The sequence below is a fragment of the Lissotriton vulgaris genome, chromosome 4_1, assembly GCF_964263255.1.
Source record: "Lissotriton vulgaris chromosome 4_1, aLisVul1.2, whole genome shotgun sequence".
Classification (NCBI taxonomy): domain Eukaryota; kingdom Metazoa; phylum Chordata; class Amphibia; order Caudata; family Salamandridae; genus Lissotriton; species Lissotriton vulgaris.
This window is the reverse complement of record NC_141691.1, coordinates 399,521,946-399,543,723: the sequence shown is the minus strand read 5'-3', so window position 1 is coordinate 399,543,723 and position 21,778 is coordinate 399,521,946. Positions and strand designations below refer to the sequence as shown.

General features: G+C 45.7%; 1 protein-coding gene across 1 annotated transcript; it reads right to left on the bottom strand.

The window, feature by feature from the left end:
* Positions 1 to 16,389: 16,389 nt before the first annotated feature.
* LOC147718800 (uncharacterized) lies at positions 16,390 to 18,141 on the bottom strand. The gene has a single exon (XM_086967241.1). It carries the CDS (start codon positions 18,139 to 18,141, stop codon positions 16,390 to 16,392), a length of 1,752 nt encoding a protein of 583 aa, XP_086823367.1.
* Between the last annotated feature and the right edge of the window lie 3,637 nt (positions 18,142 to 21,778).

The following is a 21,778-nucleotide window of genomic DNA, read 5'->3' as shown; positions in this document are numbered from 1 at the left end:
TTTTATTTATTTGTATATGTGTGTAGATTGAGTGTGTAGATTGATAGGAAAGGTTTGCTATTTGCTATAGGACTTCCTGACCCCCTAGGATTGCTTAGGGGGTTTTACAATGATCCCCAAGGTCTTTTGTTGAGCCTTTGATGGCCCTGGGGACTACCACCTTCCAGGGCTGGCTACTGTAGAGTTACGGGGTGTCTATCCCTGGGACACTGCTGTTTAGTATGGTAGTGTGAGAGCTCTCTTTCAAGTAGGAAAGCAGATTGCTTTTCGTCAGAGAGAGCAGCATGTATGTTGCTCTCTCTGACGAAAAGCAATGCCGACTCCTGAAGGACGCAGGGAGCTGGATGGGATCATGGGGGTTTTGGGGCTCCCCCCGCGGTCCTGAACATTATATTTGAGCCCCGGGGGATGGGGTCCCCGGGATTGTAAAAAAATTGTGATAGAGGCTATTTTTTTTTACAGTAGATTTACCGTATGCGTATCATGCACGTACGGACGACGTACGCTGCGAATTCTGTAAGTCGTTCCATAAGTGTACGGAAGCAAGAAAAAATGTATCCTTATGCTTTCTACGTCAGCTGAGTTCCCGGAGAATACTCGGCGGCAGGCGCCACCGCACATCACAGGTGGGGCAAGCGGCCGGGTCCTGCTGGAGCAGCTCAACATGGGCATGATCAGAGAGCGATATATCGGATATGGATGCCCCCAGCATGTCTTGTATCAGTGCATGGGAGATAAATAAATAATTGATACGGTAGTATGAGCGGTGGACATGGGAGTAGAATGAGTAATCTCTCAGCTCCGGGGAGTGATATCTCCACGTGTCCAACAGACCCAAGTCCGTGATCTGCGTGCGTAGAGCTGATGACATGGTCGTCATCCCACTAAATGAGGTTTCATTGCGATCCATTCCAGGGTCCCACACTAGATTAAAATCCTCCCCAGTATCAGTGAGGGATTTCCCTGCATCACGTGTTCCCTCAAGAGAGTCCGGAGGTATCTGTCCTGCATCTGGTTTGGTGCATATAAATTACACAGTGTAAAGAGGCGCCTCCCAATCCCTACACTGACTCTAAGAAAACGCCCATCCCCACTCCTAAAGGGTTTGGTTTGCCCCCACCTGATGCCATTCCTACAGAGAATCGCCACACCCGCCGTTTTGGTATCTGCTACAGCTCAAAATTGGAGGGGGTACTTAGGGTGCACCATGCACCGCACATCAGCTTGCAGGGCGTGAATTTCTTGGAGAAATATGATGTCAGGGCAATGCTGGAGAAGATAACGCCACGTTTGCCTCTGTTTGTTGGGGGGAATTTAGGCCCTTGACGTTAAGCGTCAAGACTTTCAGTGGACTAGGTAGATTTGCAGTCATGATTGAGCCCAAGCTAGACCGCCCAGCGGCCCCCCACTCCTCCTCAAAAAGCACACACAGATACTGAGGAACCCATCCATCCCCACCAGCACAATGCCCCGCAGCTGCAGGAGCCCCCACCGACACACCCAGGAGACAAGATGAAACAGGAAAAGGAAGCCAGCAAGATACGAAAATATGAGAGAGAAGAAAAAAAAACAAAAGTGGCCAACAGGGCCATACAATCCTGTTCCAGGATCGGGACATCCTACACCCAAGGTTCAGATAGTCCCCGAGATGTCACTCCCACAGGAACAGCCAAAGGAGGGCAGTACCCCTTAACCAACACACCCAGGACAGGAGCTCCGCCCCCCCAACAGTGCAACCAGGTGGCCAACACAATGACTTGATAGGAAACTCAAATATCCTTCTCGGCAGGGGAAGGAGACAACCCCGACTCCTAAAGTGAACATAATGCGGCTATGCGAGAGTCCATCAAGGAGTCTTTGGTTGATGCGTAGGTCCAACTGCGTCTCCCTCTAGGGACCTGATATGTTCAATAATGTCCTGCTTGGCCTGTGATGCTGCCTGCTCATCAATAGGCGGGGACCTTCGGCGACGGCGCACATTGAACCAAACCGGCTGCGCAGGAATCCTCGTTGTGGCAGGAGGTCTTGCTGGACTGGTCTGCGGTGAGGGCGGGAGGCAAAGCAGCTGGGCTGCCTCTTTGTAGGATCGTACCACCCTGCGCTGGATTCCCACGTAAAGATGAGAACAAACGGGTGTCCCCATTGATAAGGAATGTCCAGGCTCCGTAACTTGTCGGTGAATGGTTTAAAGGCTCGCCATCGCCGCAGAGTATTGGGTGCCAAATCCTGAAAGGTCTGGATCCGGTGACCATCATATGTGAGGTCCTGCTTGGCACATGCCACCTTGAGGATGGCTTCCTTCTCCACAAAAAAGGGACTCTGGTAAGGATGTCCGGCAGAACTCCCGGTCTTCCAGCAGGCCCAACACCTGATAGGCCCAATCCAGGGTTGGCAGTGAGGCATCCTCATCCCCCCAGACATCATGCAGAAGCTGAGACACATATGTAAGGGCGTCCTTCCCCTCCGCTCTGAGAGGAACCCCCCCTGATGCGGAGGTTTTTCTGACGGCTCCGGTTCTCCAGGTCTTCTTGCTTTAATTGCAGTTCGATAAGCTGCTCTTCTAGGGTAGCCAGGCGCTGCCATATCTGCTCCTGGTCTTTTGTGCGGGCATCGACAACAGTCCTTTCTAAGCTATCGACTCGGTCACCTAAATCTGTCACTTCTTTCCTCAGCTCCTTGACGCAAGAGTGCACTTCAGTGGGCATGGAGCAATTTCCATTTTTAATTCCAACATAAAAGAAGTCATAAACGCTTGCGTGACCGGTGACGAGTCCCCCCAGGCAGAGGGCCAAACTCGATTGGGGCAGGTGTACTTGTCTTGCCCCAAATGGCTACCACAGAGTTATCCTTGAGAATCACACCTGGTGCGTCCTTACTCCCCTTAGAGCGTGTCATCATTAAGCAGGAAAGTCTCCACAGCAGGCCAACAGTCCGGAGCACTAAAGGCTCACCACAGCGTTCACCAGGTCAGGCAGCAGAGAAAAGGGCTTAATCTATCAACTATAGGGTCCCCCGACCGGCCAAACCTTCACCAGCCAGAGGCTGCAACCGCTAAAGAGAGGCAGGTAGAGGACACCACCAGTCCAGCAACCCTCCGCCTTGGAGAGGCACAAGCGGGTGTTTGGGGGGCCCTCACCTCTCTCTTCTGGCCCCTCAGCCTCTGCTTCGGCCCCCACACACTCGGAGGGCCTATTTCTAGGACTGCAACAGCAGCATGGTATGCACCCAGCCAGGACCGAAGCTGAGGGGGCGTGGGAGTGCCGTGTCCAAAGGGAAGCGATGCAGGCCCCAAGTACTGAAATTTTAAAAGAACACTCAGATGTTTTTTCTGGTAAGGTGGGTCAGTTGAATGATTTTGAGAGCAGGATTGATTTGAAGTCTTCTGCTGTTCGTGTGTTCACAAGTTCAGGCACATACCCATATCCATAAAGGTAGAAGTGCACATGGAATTAAAAAAGTTAGTTGAAGCTGGTATAATTGAACAAGTTGAATCAGCGGAATGTGTTTCTCCATTGGTGGTAGTGAGGCATCCTGATGGAAAAGTTAGGTTATGCGTGGATCTTAGAGAGCTTAGTAGAAATATTTTAGTGGTTCAGCTTAGTAGAAATATTTTAGTGGATCAGTTTCCATTACGCTGAATAAATTAGATGTTTGCGGGTACAAAGGATGTGTGTGTTTTTCACCCTCAGTTCTAAAATAAGCCTACTACCAGGTGCCATTATTTTCAGACGGTAAGAAATGAACAACATTTATTACATCTTTTTTCTGTTTCCAATTTACCAGGGTACCTTTCGGTTTAGCATCCGTCGCAGCATTATTCCAAAGAACAATGAGTAACATCTTCAAGGGGTGGCAGTGTAATGTTTTTTTTAGGATGATACCCTGGTCATGGTTTATGCCAGAATTTAACACAATGCTAGACTTAAACAAGTCCTTGAGACTCTAAGTGTGAAAGGTTTGACAGTGGAATTCAGCAAACGTAAAATTGCACAAAAAGAGGTTGGATATCTTGGTCATATTATTATTGGGGATGGTATCAAACAAAAGCAATAATTGGTTGAAGCTAAAAGGAAAGCATCAAGTCCTACTAGAAAGCATGAAGTTAGAACCTTTTTAGGGATAACTGAATTTATTCAATACTCATTAGAAATTATCCTAAAAAGATATACCACATACCATACGTCAATTACTTTTTTTAAACCAATTTTTATTAGTTTTCCAGTGCAGCACACATGTTATAAGATAGCAGTATTGAAGGCACATTTGTGTAGAACATACTTCCTAGTGTTGACATCATTCAGCAAGGAGCAGTCGGTGTCAGTATAATATGGTTAGAACAGTGACATTAACAAACATTATGGCACACTGGGGAGGTCCATACTTTGTCAACACAATTCGCCGAGTCAATTATCATCATAGTATGATCCTTAGTCATGCCTTCACGTTATTCCTTCATTCTGGAACACCAGGCCATGTGCAAATCCACCCCCACCCCAGTCGCCTACAGATTCCCAGAGTGGCACAGGAAAAACCTCCCACCCCCGAGAATAGTGAGCCGCAGGAGACCCATGTCTAGCATACTAGCCACATCTGCCATACCAGTTGCCCGCAGCGTCAGCAATCAGAAGTAGGAAGCTTCCCAACTAGACCATCAGGGAGACTTTGAACACCTGGAGCCCATCCCACAGTGCGGCAGTGGGGGTACACCTCCACCCGTGGACTTCCTCACGCCGCTGAGCCTTCATACATACGTCAATTACTTAAAAGCAGAGTGAAATTTGTTTGGTCTAAGAAGCATCAAGATCGGTTTGTAAGTTTGAAGGATAAAATTTGTAAGGCACCATTTCTTAAAGGTTTTGATCCTAAATGCCAAATTATTGTGACCATGAATGCAAGTAATAAAGGGCTGGTTGAAGTCCTATCACAATGTGATGATGAATATATTGAATGGGTGCTGTATTTGAATCATGTTCTCGGTTGTCAGCTGAGGAAAGATATTCAGTGATTGAGTGTGAAACATTAGCGTGTGCCTGGGCTTCGATTCACTTTTGCTAGTACGTTTAAGGTTTCCATGTTTTGCAAAGATCGGATTATAAACCCCTATCCAAAATACTAATAATCAGTGGGTTACAACGCAAATCAATCAGATGGAGTAGAATGTCAGTGAAATGGTTGGACTTCACATAGAAAGCAGATGCTTTCAAGTCCGTCAGGGAGAATGTTACTCTAGGGAGATCAGCTTGGGCCAGGGCGTGCCGCAGGGCTCGTCCCTGAGCCCAACTCTGTTTAATCTATATGTCTCCCCGCTGGCGGCGATTGTTGAAAGTCATGGCCTGCGCCTTGTGTCATATGCCGACGACACGCAGTTGGTCATCTCCCTCTCACGCTTGCCAAGTCTTGCGGCGGACAGCTTCAGAGTTTGCATGCAAGAGCTGGCAACCTGGATGTCCGCCAACTGTTTGAAACTTAACGGTAGCAAGACCGAGGTACTCGTGGTGGGGGGAGGGCCATCGGTCTGGTCGTCGGCATGGTGGCCACCCTGTCTGGGAGAAACAGCTGTTCCTTGCCAGGAAGCAAGGAATCTTGGGGTATGGCTTGATGCCGACCTTGCCTTTGGCCCTCAGATTGGCCGGGTGGTGGGGGTATGCTTCGGAATTCTAAAAACTCTGAGGAAGGTCTTGGACCTTCTGCCTATTACAGCTCGTCGGACGCTGGTGCATGCCCTCGTCAATTTGTGCCTAGATTACGGCAATCTGCTGTATCTGGGGGCCACGGGAAGGGCCATCAACCGCCTCCAGGTGCTGCAAAATGCAGCTGCATGCTTAGTTCTGAGGCTCCCCAGAAGATCACCCTCAAAGGCAGCGCTCCAGGCCCTGCACTGGCCTCCTGTCAGGAGCAGGGTGGCGTTCAAGGCTCTTTCCACGTGTCACCGCATCCTGAGCGGCAAAGCCCCAGTCCCGCTACAGAGTCTGGTTACTCGTTATGAGCCTACACGGGACCTGCGTTCCTCTTGTACAGGGCTACTGAAAATTCCAAAAATAAAGAAGGCTCGAATGGGGGGCAGGTCTTTTAGATATCTGGCTGATAAGCAGTGGAATGCCCTGCCATTGGAGCTACGTTTGGAGCCTTCAGAGCCCACTTTCAGAAGGAAACTTAAGACTCACCTATACGGAAGGTAGGCGGCTGTTATGGCTGCTTGGACTGTTTACTCTACTTACCATAGCGCGGGGACATGCCGGTGCGCATAACCAGGCGCTCTACAAATTTCCCTAATAATAATAATAATAATAATAGTCAAGTCAAGTCAAATAATTTATATAGCGCACTACATACCCAGAGGGTCTCAAGGCGCTTAGGGAGGGGAGGAGGATTACTTGTCAAATATCCATGTTTTAAGTTGCTTTCTGAATGCTAGGTGGTTATAATAATAATAATATGATGTTAAATACTGGCCTGGTGTCAAGAACATGGTAGCTGATTTTCTTAGTAGGATGCTATTGCCCATCGAAAAGGAAGATGAATTAATGCGGGATGAGGACAGAGTGGCTTTGCTGTTTGGTGGGCATTTAGATGGTATTTATTTGACTGAGTGGAAGTACAATTTATATAAGGATGAAGGTTTTAACAACATTGCTTAGTATTTAAGTACCTTTATTCCTTCTATGTGGACCGTACCTGATTCATGCAAATTGCACTATGTTTCCAGAGAGTGCTATTGTCCACTGTCGCAGTGTGAGTTACTCCGGTGAGACAGAGCCACGCCGAAGGATAGAGCCAGAGCCACGTAGAAGGATTCTCTTTCAGAAATTCACGCTGGAACAGTAGATAACATCATCTTCCAAAACCTCAGTGAAATACGAATTCACACTAAACAGACAGGTACTGTTCACATAGAACTAATAGAAGCAGCGTGACTAATAGACCAACGAAGCTGAACACTAAGAGCAGATTCACACTGCGACAGTGGACAATAGCACTTTCTGGAAACATAGTGCAATTTGCATATATCAGGTACGGTCCACATAGAAGGAATAAAGGTTCCGTACCGCACAGATCAATGAAACTGTCCCTTTTGAGACTCAGGGGGTCTAACTTTATTAAAGATTGAAATGTCCTGAGGATGGCCTTGAGGATTAATCGACAATAAGGCCGAAACGTCGACACATCAGTCCACATCTTTTCTTCTTGTTCAATATTTGATTAAGTTCCAGACAACGTTACTTTTTGGTTACATTGACATTGTTTCGTTGTGTGATTACTTATAACAAGAGTGGACTACAACGCAAGTGGACTTTATAGAACAATTGATAAATGTCTTATCCACTTGTACATTGCTGATTATTGATTATTGGTTATTTAACAAAAATGGACCCCATGAAATGAATTTTGATATATAAAACTTTTTTCACAAAACTACTCCCAGTGTAGCTTTTTCTATAGTGAGTTGTTACTCCTCTGTTTAAGTAATGAATGTGGAATCAAATTAAAAACAGGTCTTTCAATTAATTTAAGTTGATCACATTGTCTAAGCCAGTCAAGCCTGATCATTTTCCTGTTTCTAAAATGTTTTTAAATCAATAGACACCAGAAAAAATCCCTTGCAAGCAATTTGCACTTCTCAAAATGGCCAGAATTTGAGATTGTTCACAATGCTGATTGTACAAGGATCATTACATTTTTGGATAACATTTTTATAAAGGTAGGTCTGCTGAAATGTGTTATTACTTATAATGTCTATAATTCATGGCTGCTTATTTTTTTAAAAATCTGGAAATTAATGACATTACTCATAAACCACTTTTGAATATCATTCCAAAGGAAATGCTTTAGTTGAGCATTTAAAATGGTTCTCAAAGGAAGTATTCAAATGTCGAAGTGCAATAAATTTAATTGGGAATGTGAAATTGGTAAAATAATTTGGGCTTACAGGATCACCCCCAGTTCGGTAATGGAAAATAGACCCTTTTCTTTAATGTAAGGTAGGGCGGTTATGAACACAGATTTAAGTTGGCTGACTTCTTCCAAACAAGCAGAATGGTCTGCAGATTAAGTGACAAAGAAAATAGTTTTAGCACAACAATCATCTATGAGTAAAAAGTGTTATGATAAAAAGTATGGTTCAAAAGTTGTTGAACTCAAATGTGGAGATTGAGTTAGAGAGAAGAAGGACAGAAAGGTCAGGAAAGGTGAGGGCAGATTTTCACAACCCATTTTTTGTTGTTGGTTTTTTTTTGTCCTCATTCTCCACCCAACTAGCTCCATTCGACCCTAGAGATATCGACACACTGCCTCAGGAGACTGGATATATACGCGTCTAGGGGATTTAACCTTCGCCTATCAGTGTTGTCAGATACTCAAAGGTTTTTTAGGGAGACCTGTGGGGAGCCACGTTACAGGGCATTAACCAACCCATCCACATCAGGGCGCAACCTAATGTCTCTAGGTATAGCTGAAAAATAGTAGGACAGCATAATCATCGGACAGGGAAAAAAAAAAAACATCCGTCATCAGTGTTACCCCCATTTCAGGAGATTCCAAAAGGCTTGTTTATTTTGGTTGCCCGATCTCATTAAATCTAATCTAGAACCCTGCAATATTGATGACTGGCAGTTCAAAAAAGAAGGTGATGCAGATTTTTTCCATTTTTTGCAGATTTCTCTCCTGGCTAACAGGATAGCATAGAAGAATTTGTTTTCCAGGGCCTATAACACCCTCCAATAAGCCAAATATTACCAATGATGGATTAATTATAATGGGGCACCCAAGCGATGTTGTCAATAATCTACCTATGGAGTCCCAGAAGGAAGACAGGGCAGGGTAATCAAAAAACATGTGAAGATCAGAAGATGCTATTGTCCCGCACCTCATACATAATACTGGCGAGTCCTTTGAACATTTTGAAAGTCTCTGAGGTGAATAATAGGCCCTATGTAAAGTGAAGAGGTGATTCCTCCGGACCCAGGCTGGTTTAACTACATCCCACAATGTCTTACAGGAGTTTAGCTAGCCATAGATGTTCAATATCCTGGTCTAATAGGGAACTACTCCAAAGCTTATCGACCAGTTTGAATTCACCATCTATCTCATCTAATATTGCATGGTACCAGAAAGACACGTCCTTTTTTGCTGGGATTTTATTAACAAGCTGGAACTCTAGATGGCTACCTCCTTCAACTGGGTATTTACTATGGGTGGCTATCTGTGACTGAGCCCAACTAGCCATCTGTAAGTAGTTAAACCTAGAGAGGATAGAACCAACCCTTTCCCTGAGAGATTCCCATGAAATAAGGACTCCTTCCACAAACAGATCTCCCCAGACCTCCACCCCCACTTCTCTCAAGGGTAAGACCAGTCTGTCTTTGAGCCACCCCTGACCCCCGGGTGTATCCCACAAAGGAGCCATACTAGAAAAGTCCCCAAATTTAAACAAAAAACCCTCATGTGATAGCATGGCCCCACTAAGCATAACCCGATACATACAACCCACCCCTGTGTTGGTGGGCATTTTCAGTAGCATGCGAGAATGGGAAAGTTGGAATGCCCATGCATACAACTGAAGATCCGGAGCCGCTAGGCCTCCCTTTTCCTTTCGCCGCCTGAGTTTTTCCAGACAATCCTAGGTGTATGATGAGCCCAAATAAATGAGTTAATATCACTCTGTAACTTAAGTAAAGAGGCAGCCCCAAATAAAGGGGAACAGTGTTGAAAAGAAAAGTAATTCTGGGTAAAATTGAACTTTTTATTAAATTTACTCTTCCAAGGATGGACAAGGGTAATGAAGACCTTCCTCTCATAAGTTTACGACAATCCTTCCCCACTGCGGCAAGGTGGATTTTGGCTATTTTGCCGACATACTGAAGGATGTTAATTCCAAGGTACCTCATTTTTTAGCTAAGCTGTACCCCTGTCACGGACTCCCCCATATTCCAGGCCATAATCTCTGTTTTAAAGGCATTAATTTCATAACCAGAGATTCCTCCAAAATCCAGGGCTAATTTAATCACCAAGGGAAGAGCTGTATGCAACTCAGAAGGGTAGATCAAGATGTCATCCGCGTAAAGGGCCACCTTCCTCTCCAAATCCCGATACCTGAAGGGCTTGATGTTAAAATCATCCCTCAGCCATTGGGCAAAGGGTTCAATATACAAATCGAACAGGAGAGGGGAGAGTGGGCAGCCCTGACGCGTACCCCTTGTGATCTTAAAAGGGTCAGAAAGATCTCAGTTGACCAGAAGACAAGCAGAGGGATTCTGGTATAACAGCCTCACAGCTTGACAGAACTTTTCCCCAATAATAAACTTACCTAAGACCCCCGACAGGTATGCCCAATGGACCCTGTCGAAGGCCTTAGTAGCGTTGAGTGTCAAGACAGCCAGAGGAAGAGATTCGATAGACGTGATGTCAATAGCCCCGATCAAATCATACGTCAATTCAGAAAGCTGTCAACCCTTAACAAAGCCCCTCTGATCCAGATGCAAGATGTCACCTAAAACCAGCCCCAATCTTTTGACCATAACAGAGTTGAAGATTTGGTAATCGGCGTTAAGGATAGATATCGGCCTATAGGACCCACAATTGGATGCAGCTTTACCGGGTTTTAGAATCAAGGTTATGGATGCATTATCCCAGGAGGCTGGGTGGGATACCCCTTCCTGGAGAATCTGAATAAAAAGATCAGTCAAGATAGAGACAGTTACTTTTCCCAAAACCCCATAAATTTCAGAGGGAAGGCCATCAGGCCCTGCCACCTTCCCCTTTTTGCAGCTCATAATAGCTGCATTAACCTCTTCCTGCTTGATTGCTCGGTCGAGGTGACACCGTTGTTCTGTGGTCAGAGAAGGCCTTATTTAGCCAAACCTCAATTTCAGCAGGGTCAATGCATATGTCTTCTTTATAAATATCTTGGAAGAAAAGTTTAAAAGCCCTCCGAAAATCCCCATCTTATGTAAATATTTCACTGCCCTGAGAGATTGACCCGATGTTTTTTCGTACTTGGTCAATCTTAGCTTTCCAGGCGAGAAGCCTGCCTGCACCTTCCCCATACTCAAAATGAGCAATTTTGCTTGCTTCCACCTACAAAGTAGGCGCGCATTCAACACAGTGTCCAGATGTCCCTTTAGTCGTGTCAACTTATTTTGCAGCTCCTGCGAAATTTCGACAGAGGTGCGAGTATATTGATCTATTTCTACTTGCAACTTTCCGATTTCGGCCTCAATAGGGGAAACCTCCCCTCTATATTATTTCCTCCTATAGGGAGCCCTGCTGGCTATTTGGCCCTTAAAAAGGCTGTATAGGTGTCCCATACACATCCTATTGAGGTCGAACCAATATTCGTTTTCATGAACCACTCTGTTTCACTAGTCAAGGAAGAGATCTCCTCATCTTCCAGGAGTTGCGAGCGATCGAATGACCACGATCTAGGGGAAGCATGGGCAATGCCTTCCAATTCCAGCCACACGGCAGAATGATCAGACAAATGTGAGGGAAGGTATAGGATGTTCTTAACTACACCCTTCAAAGCCTGACTAACCAAGATGAAATCAATCCTTGATTGATGCTGGTATTCATAATTACGGAATGAAACACCCAACTGTTGCCCTGACCTTAGCCTCCAAATATCTGAGTAAGCATATTGTTTCATGGCGTCTAGTAAGAAGGTCCTGGTATTAGAAGAAATTAAGGCACGACTATTTGGTGACTTATCAAGATAGGGTCTAAAACTATATTAAAATCGCCAGCCAAAACAGTTGGTTCTGGAAACAATATTAAATGAGAAAAAATGGATTTAAGAACTGAAGGGTCATCATGGTTCGGACCATAATATCCAACAATAGATATTTGCTCACCTGAAATGTTAACCGTTACGATGACCCATCTGCCACCTGGGTCTACTAACTTTGATATAAGGCGAGCCTTTGTTGATTTCTTAAAAAGTATCGAAACACCCCTGATATTCATAGTCTGAGTTGTAGAGACACAAAAATCTATCCATTTATTTTTCTGAACTAATAAAAGCATTTCTGATTCCATTAAGTGCGTCTCCTGGAGCACAATGACCTGCGCCCCAGAATCACAAAGATATTGTAGGATCTTATCCCTTCTAGTTCTGGTGCGCAGGCCATTGATGTTCCAGGAGAGAATCTGTCTACTATTCATAAATGAAATAGCCTCCCCTACGCCGCGCCCACTTTTGACTCAGGAAACCCCTAAACTTATCTGATACCGTCATATTTACACCATAGATTACTCTATAAAAAAAAGAGTTACAAAGGAGAGAATGAGGATTTTTTTTAAATGTTTTACCTTGCAACACCCACCCCCATGCCCAGTGCCCTAACCCACCCTCCCCCCCATGGGAAACCCTTGCCCTAACTATCCGGACCAAGTCCAGAGAGTTTCACCCCGTAGGCCTCCCGCTGATCCCTCGCTCCGTAAAAAACAAAGAGCAGAAGAAGAAGATGCCATATTTTGCTTTCAAACCATGCAAGGTTAAGAATTAATAAATGCCAATTTCACGTCTACGCTTAAGCACTAACTATAGTGAATATAGTTAGTACACAAGAGCCAGGGGAAATCAACTAAGAAATTATCTGAAGATCTTTAAGATTACACCCCTGTGCTAAGCGTAAATTAAGCATAAAGACTAAACTAAACTTAAACCCTGCTGGAATAGAGTGTGCCTTACAGAAGAGGAAATGGCACATCTAAGAGCTAGAACCAAATCCTAAGTCTATCCCAACAGACCTTCCTCTTTACCCAAGTCTAACAACAGTTTATCAGCTGCCTGTACAGATCTAACCTTATACATTTTGTTATTGTGCATTATTCTCAAAGCAGCTGGAAACTTAAGTTGTGCAACCGCCCCAAGCTTCCTAAAGGCCTCCAACCTCCTCCCCAATTCCCACTGCCTGTCCAAGGTTGCCCTGGACGGGTCCGATCTTATTTGAAAAGGGAAACTGTAAGCGTTTTCACACTTTGTCCTTAAGTAACTGTATCGCAAGCATCAGAACAGTCATTGATAGGAGCACAATAAGCATTTTATTCACGCGTCAATTGGATAAACAGTTTCAAAAATACTTGGCAACAGATAACAAAGGATGCAGGGTGTGGTCTTTGGAGTTTCGGAAGAACAGTCTTCGGTCTTTCTCTCCCTCTTTGTTCATCTTCCTCGTAGAACACTCGTACCGACGTCTCCCAAAAGGCAAACAGAGGAACACTACCGTCACAAACTGTATATATTCTTAAAGCTCTATACGTGCACCCGTCACCAGGAACGTGGGATCACCGAGACTCGTGATATCTTTATTTTAGGAGGAAGGGTCAGGTAGGGAGGAATGGGGAAGGAAAAAGAAAGCGCGTTTCGCATGCAGCGTGCAACACTTTACTTATGCCACAAGCCCAACAGTCCTGTGCCCTCCAACCTCCTCCTCCACCGTTCTCCCCACGTTACTTGCCTGGGGCTACGGTCCCCGGTGACCGTAGCAATGGGTATCGCGGTGTCCTGTTGCTTGGAGGGACAGCCGGATACGAGCGCGGTGTGTGTTGGGGAAACCTCCCGTAGGTCAGCTCCGCCGCTCCGCTTTGCCTCCTCCGTGTCTCCAGCCTCTGAACTCTCCTTTCCTGGTCCACACCTGCCGTCGTCCGATGCTCTGTCCTGCGTAGCTCCGACTTCTCTCCTGCAGCTGTCTGTCGCAGCCTCGCCTCCTCTGGCTCTCCAATCACCCGGCGTCCCACACCGGAGCCAAAGGCTCTCTTTTAGCTTCTGTCCGGACACTTGCTCCTCCTTTGCGCCTCAGTCTAGACCGCTCACCTCTTCTAGTTAGAATGGACCACTGGACACCATCTTGAAGTTCTCGGAGGATCGGGTGATAGGATGCTCTCTATCACATTGCCTCTCTTCTGGAGATGGACGATCGGGCCATTCAGCTGTCGGAAATCTGGAGAGATAATCTACATTCCCTTGGAACTTTCCTGCCATGTGTAGAGTCTGAAATGAAAAAGGCTGTAAGGCTAAAAACAATCTTAGTACTTTAGCATTGGTTTCCTTATTGGTTGCTAACCACGTTAGGGGAGCATGATCTGTAACTAAAAAGAAAGTCCTCCCCAACAAATAATACTGTATTGATTCCATGGCCCACTTGATGGCCAAACATTCTTTTCCCATGGTGGCATAGCATGTCTCCTTCGGAAACAGTTTGCGACTCAGAAACAGTACTGGTTTAAGTAGTCCTTGATTATCTGGTTGTGATAATACAGCTCCCAGTCCTTTATCTGAGGTGTCTGTTTGTAACACAAATGTCTTTTTGTAGTCGGGGCAAGTCAAAATCGGGGCCTTGCAGAGTATAGTCTTTAGAGTTTCAAAGCTTTTCTCTTGTGTTGGGCCCCACCCGATTTTTGCTCTTGAAGGTTTTCCTCTCAACAAGTCCGTGAGGGGGCTGGCCACGTCAGATAGTTGGGGAATGAATCTCCGATAATACCCGACTAACCCTAGGAAGGCTCGTACCTCTTTCCTGGTGTTTGGTCTGGGAATATTTTTAATAGCTTCCAGTTTATCAATTTGGGGTTCTAGGGTTCCTTCACTGATGGTGTAACCTAAATAGTTTATTTGATGGGTGCCCAGAGTGGTCTTCTTTGGATTCATAGTTAATCCTGTCTGCGTCAAGGTCTCAAATACATTCTGTAGGTGTTCTAGATGGGTTTTCCAATCAGGGCTATACACAACAATATCATCTAGGTAAGCAACGGCATACTTTTGATGAGTTTTCAGTAAAATGTCCATTAGTCTCTGAAAGGTGGCCAGTGCTCCATGTAACCCAAATGGCATTACCTTGAATTGGTACAACCCTGAGGGTGTGGAGAAGGCTGTCTTCTCTTGAGCTGTCTCGGTCAGGGGTATTTGCCAATATACCTGGGTCAAGTCAATGGTGGACATCACCCTCGCCTCTCCTAGTTTTTCAATTAGCTCGTCTACTCTAGGCATTGTATAATTGTCACATTTAGAATTGGCATTTACTTGGCGAAAGTCAATGCAGAAACGGATACTGCCATCCGGTTTCGGCACTAAAACAATGGGGGAACGCCAGTTACTTTTGGAAGGTTCAATAATATCTGCCTGTAGCATCTTTTCTATTTCCTGTTCTACCATCCCTCTCCTAGCCTCAGGTATGCAATAGGGTCTCACATTCACCACTCTTCCCGGTGGGGTAACAATATCGTGGCCTACTAGGGACGTTTTCCCCGGTTTTCCTGAACTAAGGGCAGAGTATTTGTCAAGCAGTCGCTCTAACTGCTTTTTTTCCTCCACCGATAGTCGGGCCCCATAGTTGGTCGTTCCTCCTGTTCGCCCCTCCCCAGCTGTTCGTGTAACTCTAGTGGTGTGATGGTTACATGATTTATGGATTGGACTACCTCGGCCCCTTGGGATCCTGTGTTCGGTTCCTCCCACTTCTTTAATAAGTTAATGTGGTACGTTTGTCCCACCTTGTTAGTGTGTGGTACTGCTACCCTGTATGAAACGGGTGTAACTTTTTGAGTAATGGTATAGGGTCCTTGCCATGTAGACAACAATTTCTTATCAGAGGAGGGAAGTAAAATCAATACCTTGTCTCCTACCCTCAACTCCCTCAACTGACTTTTCTTGTCATATTGCTCTTTTTGTCTACTTTGTGCTTTGTCCATGTTTTGGTGGACAGTATCCCATAGGGTGGCTAAGGTTTCTTTAAGGGTCTGCATGTATCCTAACAGCGGTTTCCCTTCATCCTCTTCCTCCGTCCATTGCTCAGCAGCCATATCGTGCAAGGTACAGGGTTTTCTCCCATATAAAAACTCGAATGGGGAAAATCCAGTGGATTTTTGATCATTTGTCCTCATAGCAAAGAGTACAAGGGGTAACTTCCTATCCCAATCCTTTCCTGTCTCACTTATCAGTTTCTTCAGGATGGTTTTAATCGTTCGGTTATACCTTTCCACTAAACCGTCAATTTGTGGGTGATAAACTGCCGTTCTAATCTGTTGGACCCCCAAAAGCGAACATACTTCCTTCATGAGTTTCGCCATAAAAGGAGTTCCTTGGTCTGTCAAAAGCTCTGACGGAAATCCTACTCGGGAGAAGAAGGATATCATCGCTTGAGCCACTGTTAGCGTAGTCATGCTTGTTAGAGGTATAGCCTCCGGATATCTTGTTGCATAGTCCACTAGTACTAATATATACTGATGCCCCCTGGCTGAGGGAATTAACAGACCTACCAGATCCATTCCTACACGTTGAAATGGAACATCAATAATGGGTAAAGGACAGAAGGGTACTTTCTTGTCTTTGGAGGGATTTATCAACTGACACTTTGGACAGGTGGTACAAAATCTCGCAGTTTCTCTATACACTCCCGGCCACTAAAACCGATCCAACAAATATTTCAGGGTTAACTCCTGCCTATAGTGACCTCCACCCGTCTGGTTGTGTGCTAATTGTAAAGCTGGTTCTCGAAAAGCTACTGGGACCAGCAACTGTTCTACCCTTCCATTTGCCCCTTCACTTACTCGATACAGTAATCCTTGTTTTATACAGAAATAGGGTCTTACCTTCTCTGAATCATTCTCTTGCACTTGATTCCAGGCATTCGTGAGGGTGCTGTCATCTTTCTGAGCTGCACGGAAGCTTCGTGCAGGAGTATCTCCATGTTCTGGGGAAGAAAGTAAACATGAAGCAAAAGACTGACAGGCACTGGTATACTTCTCTTTGTCCCTTCTTTGCTCATTTTTCGACTTATGTTCTCGGGCTCTGGGTTGAACTAGGTTTTCGTTAGAAAAGGGAGCCTCCTGTAACCACTCTGCTCTGGCTTCTTGCTCCGAGGCCTCCATTAAATAATCATGAAATTTAGGCAAATCTGTTCCCAGCAAAATATTTTCAGGAAGTCGGGGAACTACCCCTACTCTCCGGACTTGGGGATACCCGTCTATTTCCAGTAAGACTTCTGCTAAAGGATATTCCTTAACGTCTCCATGAACACAGAAAACTAGCACGGTTTCTCCTTCACATAGAGAGTTCAGGGGTACCAGGTCTTGTACTACTACTGTATGGTCACATCCTGTATCTAATAATGCTTCAATAGGTTTCCCATTTAGTCGGATAGCTTTCTTGTATGTCTTCCTGCATAGACATGTAACTAAAACTCGCCCTCGTGACCACCCCACTTCCATTGGTTCCGAGCCGTCATTGTTCAATGGACAGTTTCGTGAGATGTGTCCCCACTCTGCACATCTAAAACATTGAGGTCCCACCTGCACAGGGGAGTTGATTTTTGGAAAGGGCTTTAGGTTGGGTTTCGGGGTAGGAAAAGGGCGTTTTTCTACACTGTCATTGGAAACTCGGGTTGTAGGCTTAGTAAATACAATAGGGGTTCTCCCCGTAGGAGCTTTGAAGTCGGGAGACCTATGGTAAGCACAGGCTAGTTCGATAGCAGATTGGGATGTTAGACCAGGATGTTGTTTTAACCATGCTCTAGTATTAGTAGGTAAAGCATCCAAATATTGCTCTAGAAAAATTTGCTCCGTAACCTCTTCCATGTTGGCCGTATGAGGCTGTAGCCACCTGTTCCTCAAGTCTCTGACCCTATAAAACAATGCTCGGGGATTATCACCTGTAACCCATTTTTCCTTGCGAAAGCGTGCCCTATAATACTCTTGGTCACACCCTAATCTTTCGAGAATTGCCTTCTTTATCTCGGGATAAGGAGTCACTCCAGCTGGGTTAGCCGCTTGGTATGCAGCCTGCAATTCTCCAGATAATAACGGCGCTACATATTGCCCCCACCTGTCTGCAGGCCAAGTGGCTGTGGTAGCAACTCTTTCAAAATTGGTAAAGAAGAAGTCCGGATATTCTCCCTCTTGAAACTTTTGTAATACACTACCGGGAATAGTAGGGTGAACACGGGCACTAGAAATTGCATCTGTAAGTCGAAGAATGGCTGTATCTTGGACTTTTTGGTTACTTGTTAACAACACTGCTTGCTCTTTCAAAGCCTCTTGAAACGACTCTCTTTCTTTTTGGGCATTCCTATTCTGTTCCTCAAACACTAACTGTAAATGTCTCTGACCTTCTGCCAGCTGCGTTATCATATCTTGCACAGTTACTGGTTGCGTCATCTTGTATCAAATGACAGGATCCCACTTCTGACACCACTGTAAGCGTTTTCACACTTTGTCCTTAAGTAACTGTATCGCAAGCATCAGAACAGTCATTGATAGGAGCACAATAAGCGTTTTATTCACGTGTCAATTGGATAAACAGTTTAAAAAATATTTGGCAAAAGATAACAAAGGATGAAGGGCGTGGTCTTTGGAGTTTCGGAAGAACAGTCTTCGGTCTTTCTCTCCCTCTTTGTTCACTCTTCCTCGTAGAACACTCGTACCGACGTCTCCCAAAAGGCAAACAGAGGAACACTACAGTCACAAACTGTATATATTCTTAAAGCTCTATACGTGCACCCGTCACCAGGAACGTGGGATCACCGAGACTCATGATATCTTTATTTTAGGAGGAAGGGTCAGGTAGGGAGGAATGGGGAAGGAAAAAGAAAGCGCGTATCGCATGCAGCGTGCAACACTTTACTTATGCCACAAGCCCAACAGTCCTGTGCCCTCCAACCTCCTCCTCCAGCGTTCTCCCCACGTTACTTGCCTGGGGCTACGGTCCCCGGTGACCGTAGCAATGGGTATCGCGGTGCCCTGTTGCTTGGAGGGACAGCCGGATACGAGCGCGGTGTGTGTTGGGGAAACCTCCCGTAGGTCAGCTCCGCCGCTCCGCTTTGCCTCCTCCGTGTCTCCAGCCTCTGAACTCTCCTTTCCTGGTCCACACCTGCCGTCATCCGATGCTCTGTCCTGTGTAGCTTCGCCTTCTCTCCTGCAGCCGTCCGTCGCAGACTCGCCTCCTCCGGCTCTCCAATCACCCGGTGGCCCACACCTGAGCCAACGGCTCTCTTTTAGCTTCTGTCCGGACACCTGCTCCTCCTTTGCGCCGCAGTCTAGACCGATCACCTCTTCTAGTTGGAGTGGACTACTGGACACCATTTTGAAGTTCTCGGCGGATCGGGTGATAGGATGCTCTCTATCACAGAAACCTTTAGCACTCAAGGTTTTCTGTTTCAGAGCTTAATTAAGAATCATTTCTTTAGGAGAATAGGTATGGAAGTTGACTAGGATCTTCCTAGGTTTAGATCTCTGCGGATTCCTTTCTAAAAGGGTCCCTATGTATTCTTTGGATATCTGCGTCCAGATCTTCTACTGACTGTACAAGACCCAAAGATTCCTTTAAGAGCGCGATCACGTATTGCTTAATATCGCTCCCCTCGCTCCCCTCAGGAATATTGAGAATTCGGAGATTACTACGTCATGCGTTATTTTCCAAAACTTCCATTCTCTCAGAGAGGGCACAATCTTCTTTTTTGAGATTACTGATATCTGCTTCGGCCTTACCGAGATGGACCGAAAGAACCGCCACAGTGTCTTCCAGGGCCACTGTTTTAGCGTTGAGTACAATAATTTTACTTTCCGGTGACTCACAAAAGCTTCTAATTTCTGTCTGGTTCGCTGTAGATACTTCAAATCCCTTTTTTTATATCTAATGTCAACGATGAAAACATGGATTCCAGGGAGGCTGCTACAGGAACTCCCCCAATCTGAGAGTTACTTATCGCTGTCGCTGTATCTTCCAGCAACGCCACTGTTGATTCCGTTATTTCTGTTAATTGTTGTTTCACCGGGGTAGCCTTAACCTCAGCCTCAGCCACAGCCACAGCAGATACCACTATATCATACATTTTGTCAGAAATAACGTTGGAGATAGCGTCTAAAACCCTTGAGACCCCACTATTGATGTCTAAATTATTGCCCCCTAATGAGGCCCCTGACATTTCCGGGGTACCAGGAGTGGAGGAGACTCGCCCAGGGACTGCTCGGCAGGTAGCCCCCTCTTTTACAAAATCTAGGACTTGTGGCAAGACCTTAACATAGGATCTTAATGATGGTGTTACTTTTGTGCTGAGAACCAAAGCAGGCTTCGCAGATCTACGTGCATTTGCCCATTTTGCCTTGACTTCGCCACACAAAAAGGTAGAAGTATTGCTTTTATTTGTCCCCTTTTTGGCTGGCTCTGGGGTGCAGGGAAACATGGCGGCAGCTAGCTGAGCAGCCGCTGCACTCCAGTTCGGGGCTTCCCGTAATGTCCTCTCGCTCCTCGGTTTGATGCCGCGGTTCATTGTTTTTCAGAGTGTTTTGATTGCTGATTGCTGACTCACCGGAGGTGTGGAGGTGCCGTTTTTCTGTCTCCCTCGGGCGGTGAGTGTGGGTTTCCTTTCAGCGTCAATCGATACCAGCCGGCATTCATCGGTGCTTGGCTGTGTTTGTGCCGGCTTGAGGAGGCTTGCGGAGGCGGAGGCGAGTGGTGAGTGATGAGAAAGCGCCGCGCTGCGCTTAAGACTTACTTTTGGTGTGTTTAGGACTTCCTCTCTTGCACAGGGCTTCCTCGTTGCTTCATCGCCTATGTGCTTGCAGGACGCAGAGGGACTTCCACTACCGGGTCTGTTGCGGTGGTGTACGGCCACACTGGCACTCCGAAGGGGACATAAGATTCGGAGCCTCCTCCGGGACGCTCGGGGCAGTGGTAGTACCGGCGCTTCCGGGTCCCCTGAGGTTGGTGGAGCTCCAAGCAAGAAGGGGGAATATCGCACCAATACTCGAGAGGGCAGCGAGGACATAGGAGAGACATTACGAACCCAGGTGAATGGAGAAACGCTTACGAATACTGTGGCCCAGGCATTACCATCACTGGGGAGACTTGCAGCATCTGGCTTTGGTGTTTCAAAAAAGAGTAAAAAACGTGGGGCTAAAACTCTAAATTTTAGTAAAGAAGCCTACAGAGAGGTATGCCCTTCTCCTTCGCCTGAGTCGAGTAAGAGCATAAGGAGTCACAGATTTTCACAACCCATGTTAATTCTTGAAATATTTCTCAATTGGTTTAAACAAAGTGATGGGAAAGTGTGCACATGAGCAGAGTGGCAAGGTGTAGGAGGAATGGTGAGTGAAATGATGATTCCAATATTGATAGATACGTGAGCGGATGAACATGGATGTTGTTGGAAATGATCAAAGAGAAGGGAATGGTGAGGTCGAGGATGGGTTGTGTGATGTGCCTGACAATGCTGGCCCAACAAATGGCGATAGGAATAGGCTGGGGAATGATCTTGGTGTGTCCTTACCATACCAAAAAAAGTATGACGATTTTATCACCAATGCTTAGTTTTATTGTATTTTAACTTTTATATATTTGTGTATGTAGTTTTTTTGAACCTTTCTATGTACAAGTTATTTTATGGTGTGTTGTGTGCTTCAAGCCAACAATGTATTAGTCATTGTTTTTTTTTTTAATTATGAGAGGAAGATGTCTTGTGATGATATAGCTTCAGTTAGTCACGTAGTGGGGGTTGTGAGGTATATAAGGTTCCATGAACACCAATAGTCCAGTTAAGCACCTGTTCTGCATAGGTTCCACAGATGACAGTTAAACTGTATTCATTTTTTCAGTTGACAAGAGATGCTGTACGAGTACGAAATGTCTAGAACTGAGGGCTGTGTAGAATAAACCGACCTGTGAACCCTTAATCTGCTGCGTGGAGTCCTTACTACATATAGTTTTTCATTATTAAGTTGCTATTCATGATTTGTCAAATGTGACCCTAACCATGATCATTCCATGTTGAATTTACTGAATTTATTACCTCTGGGA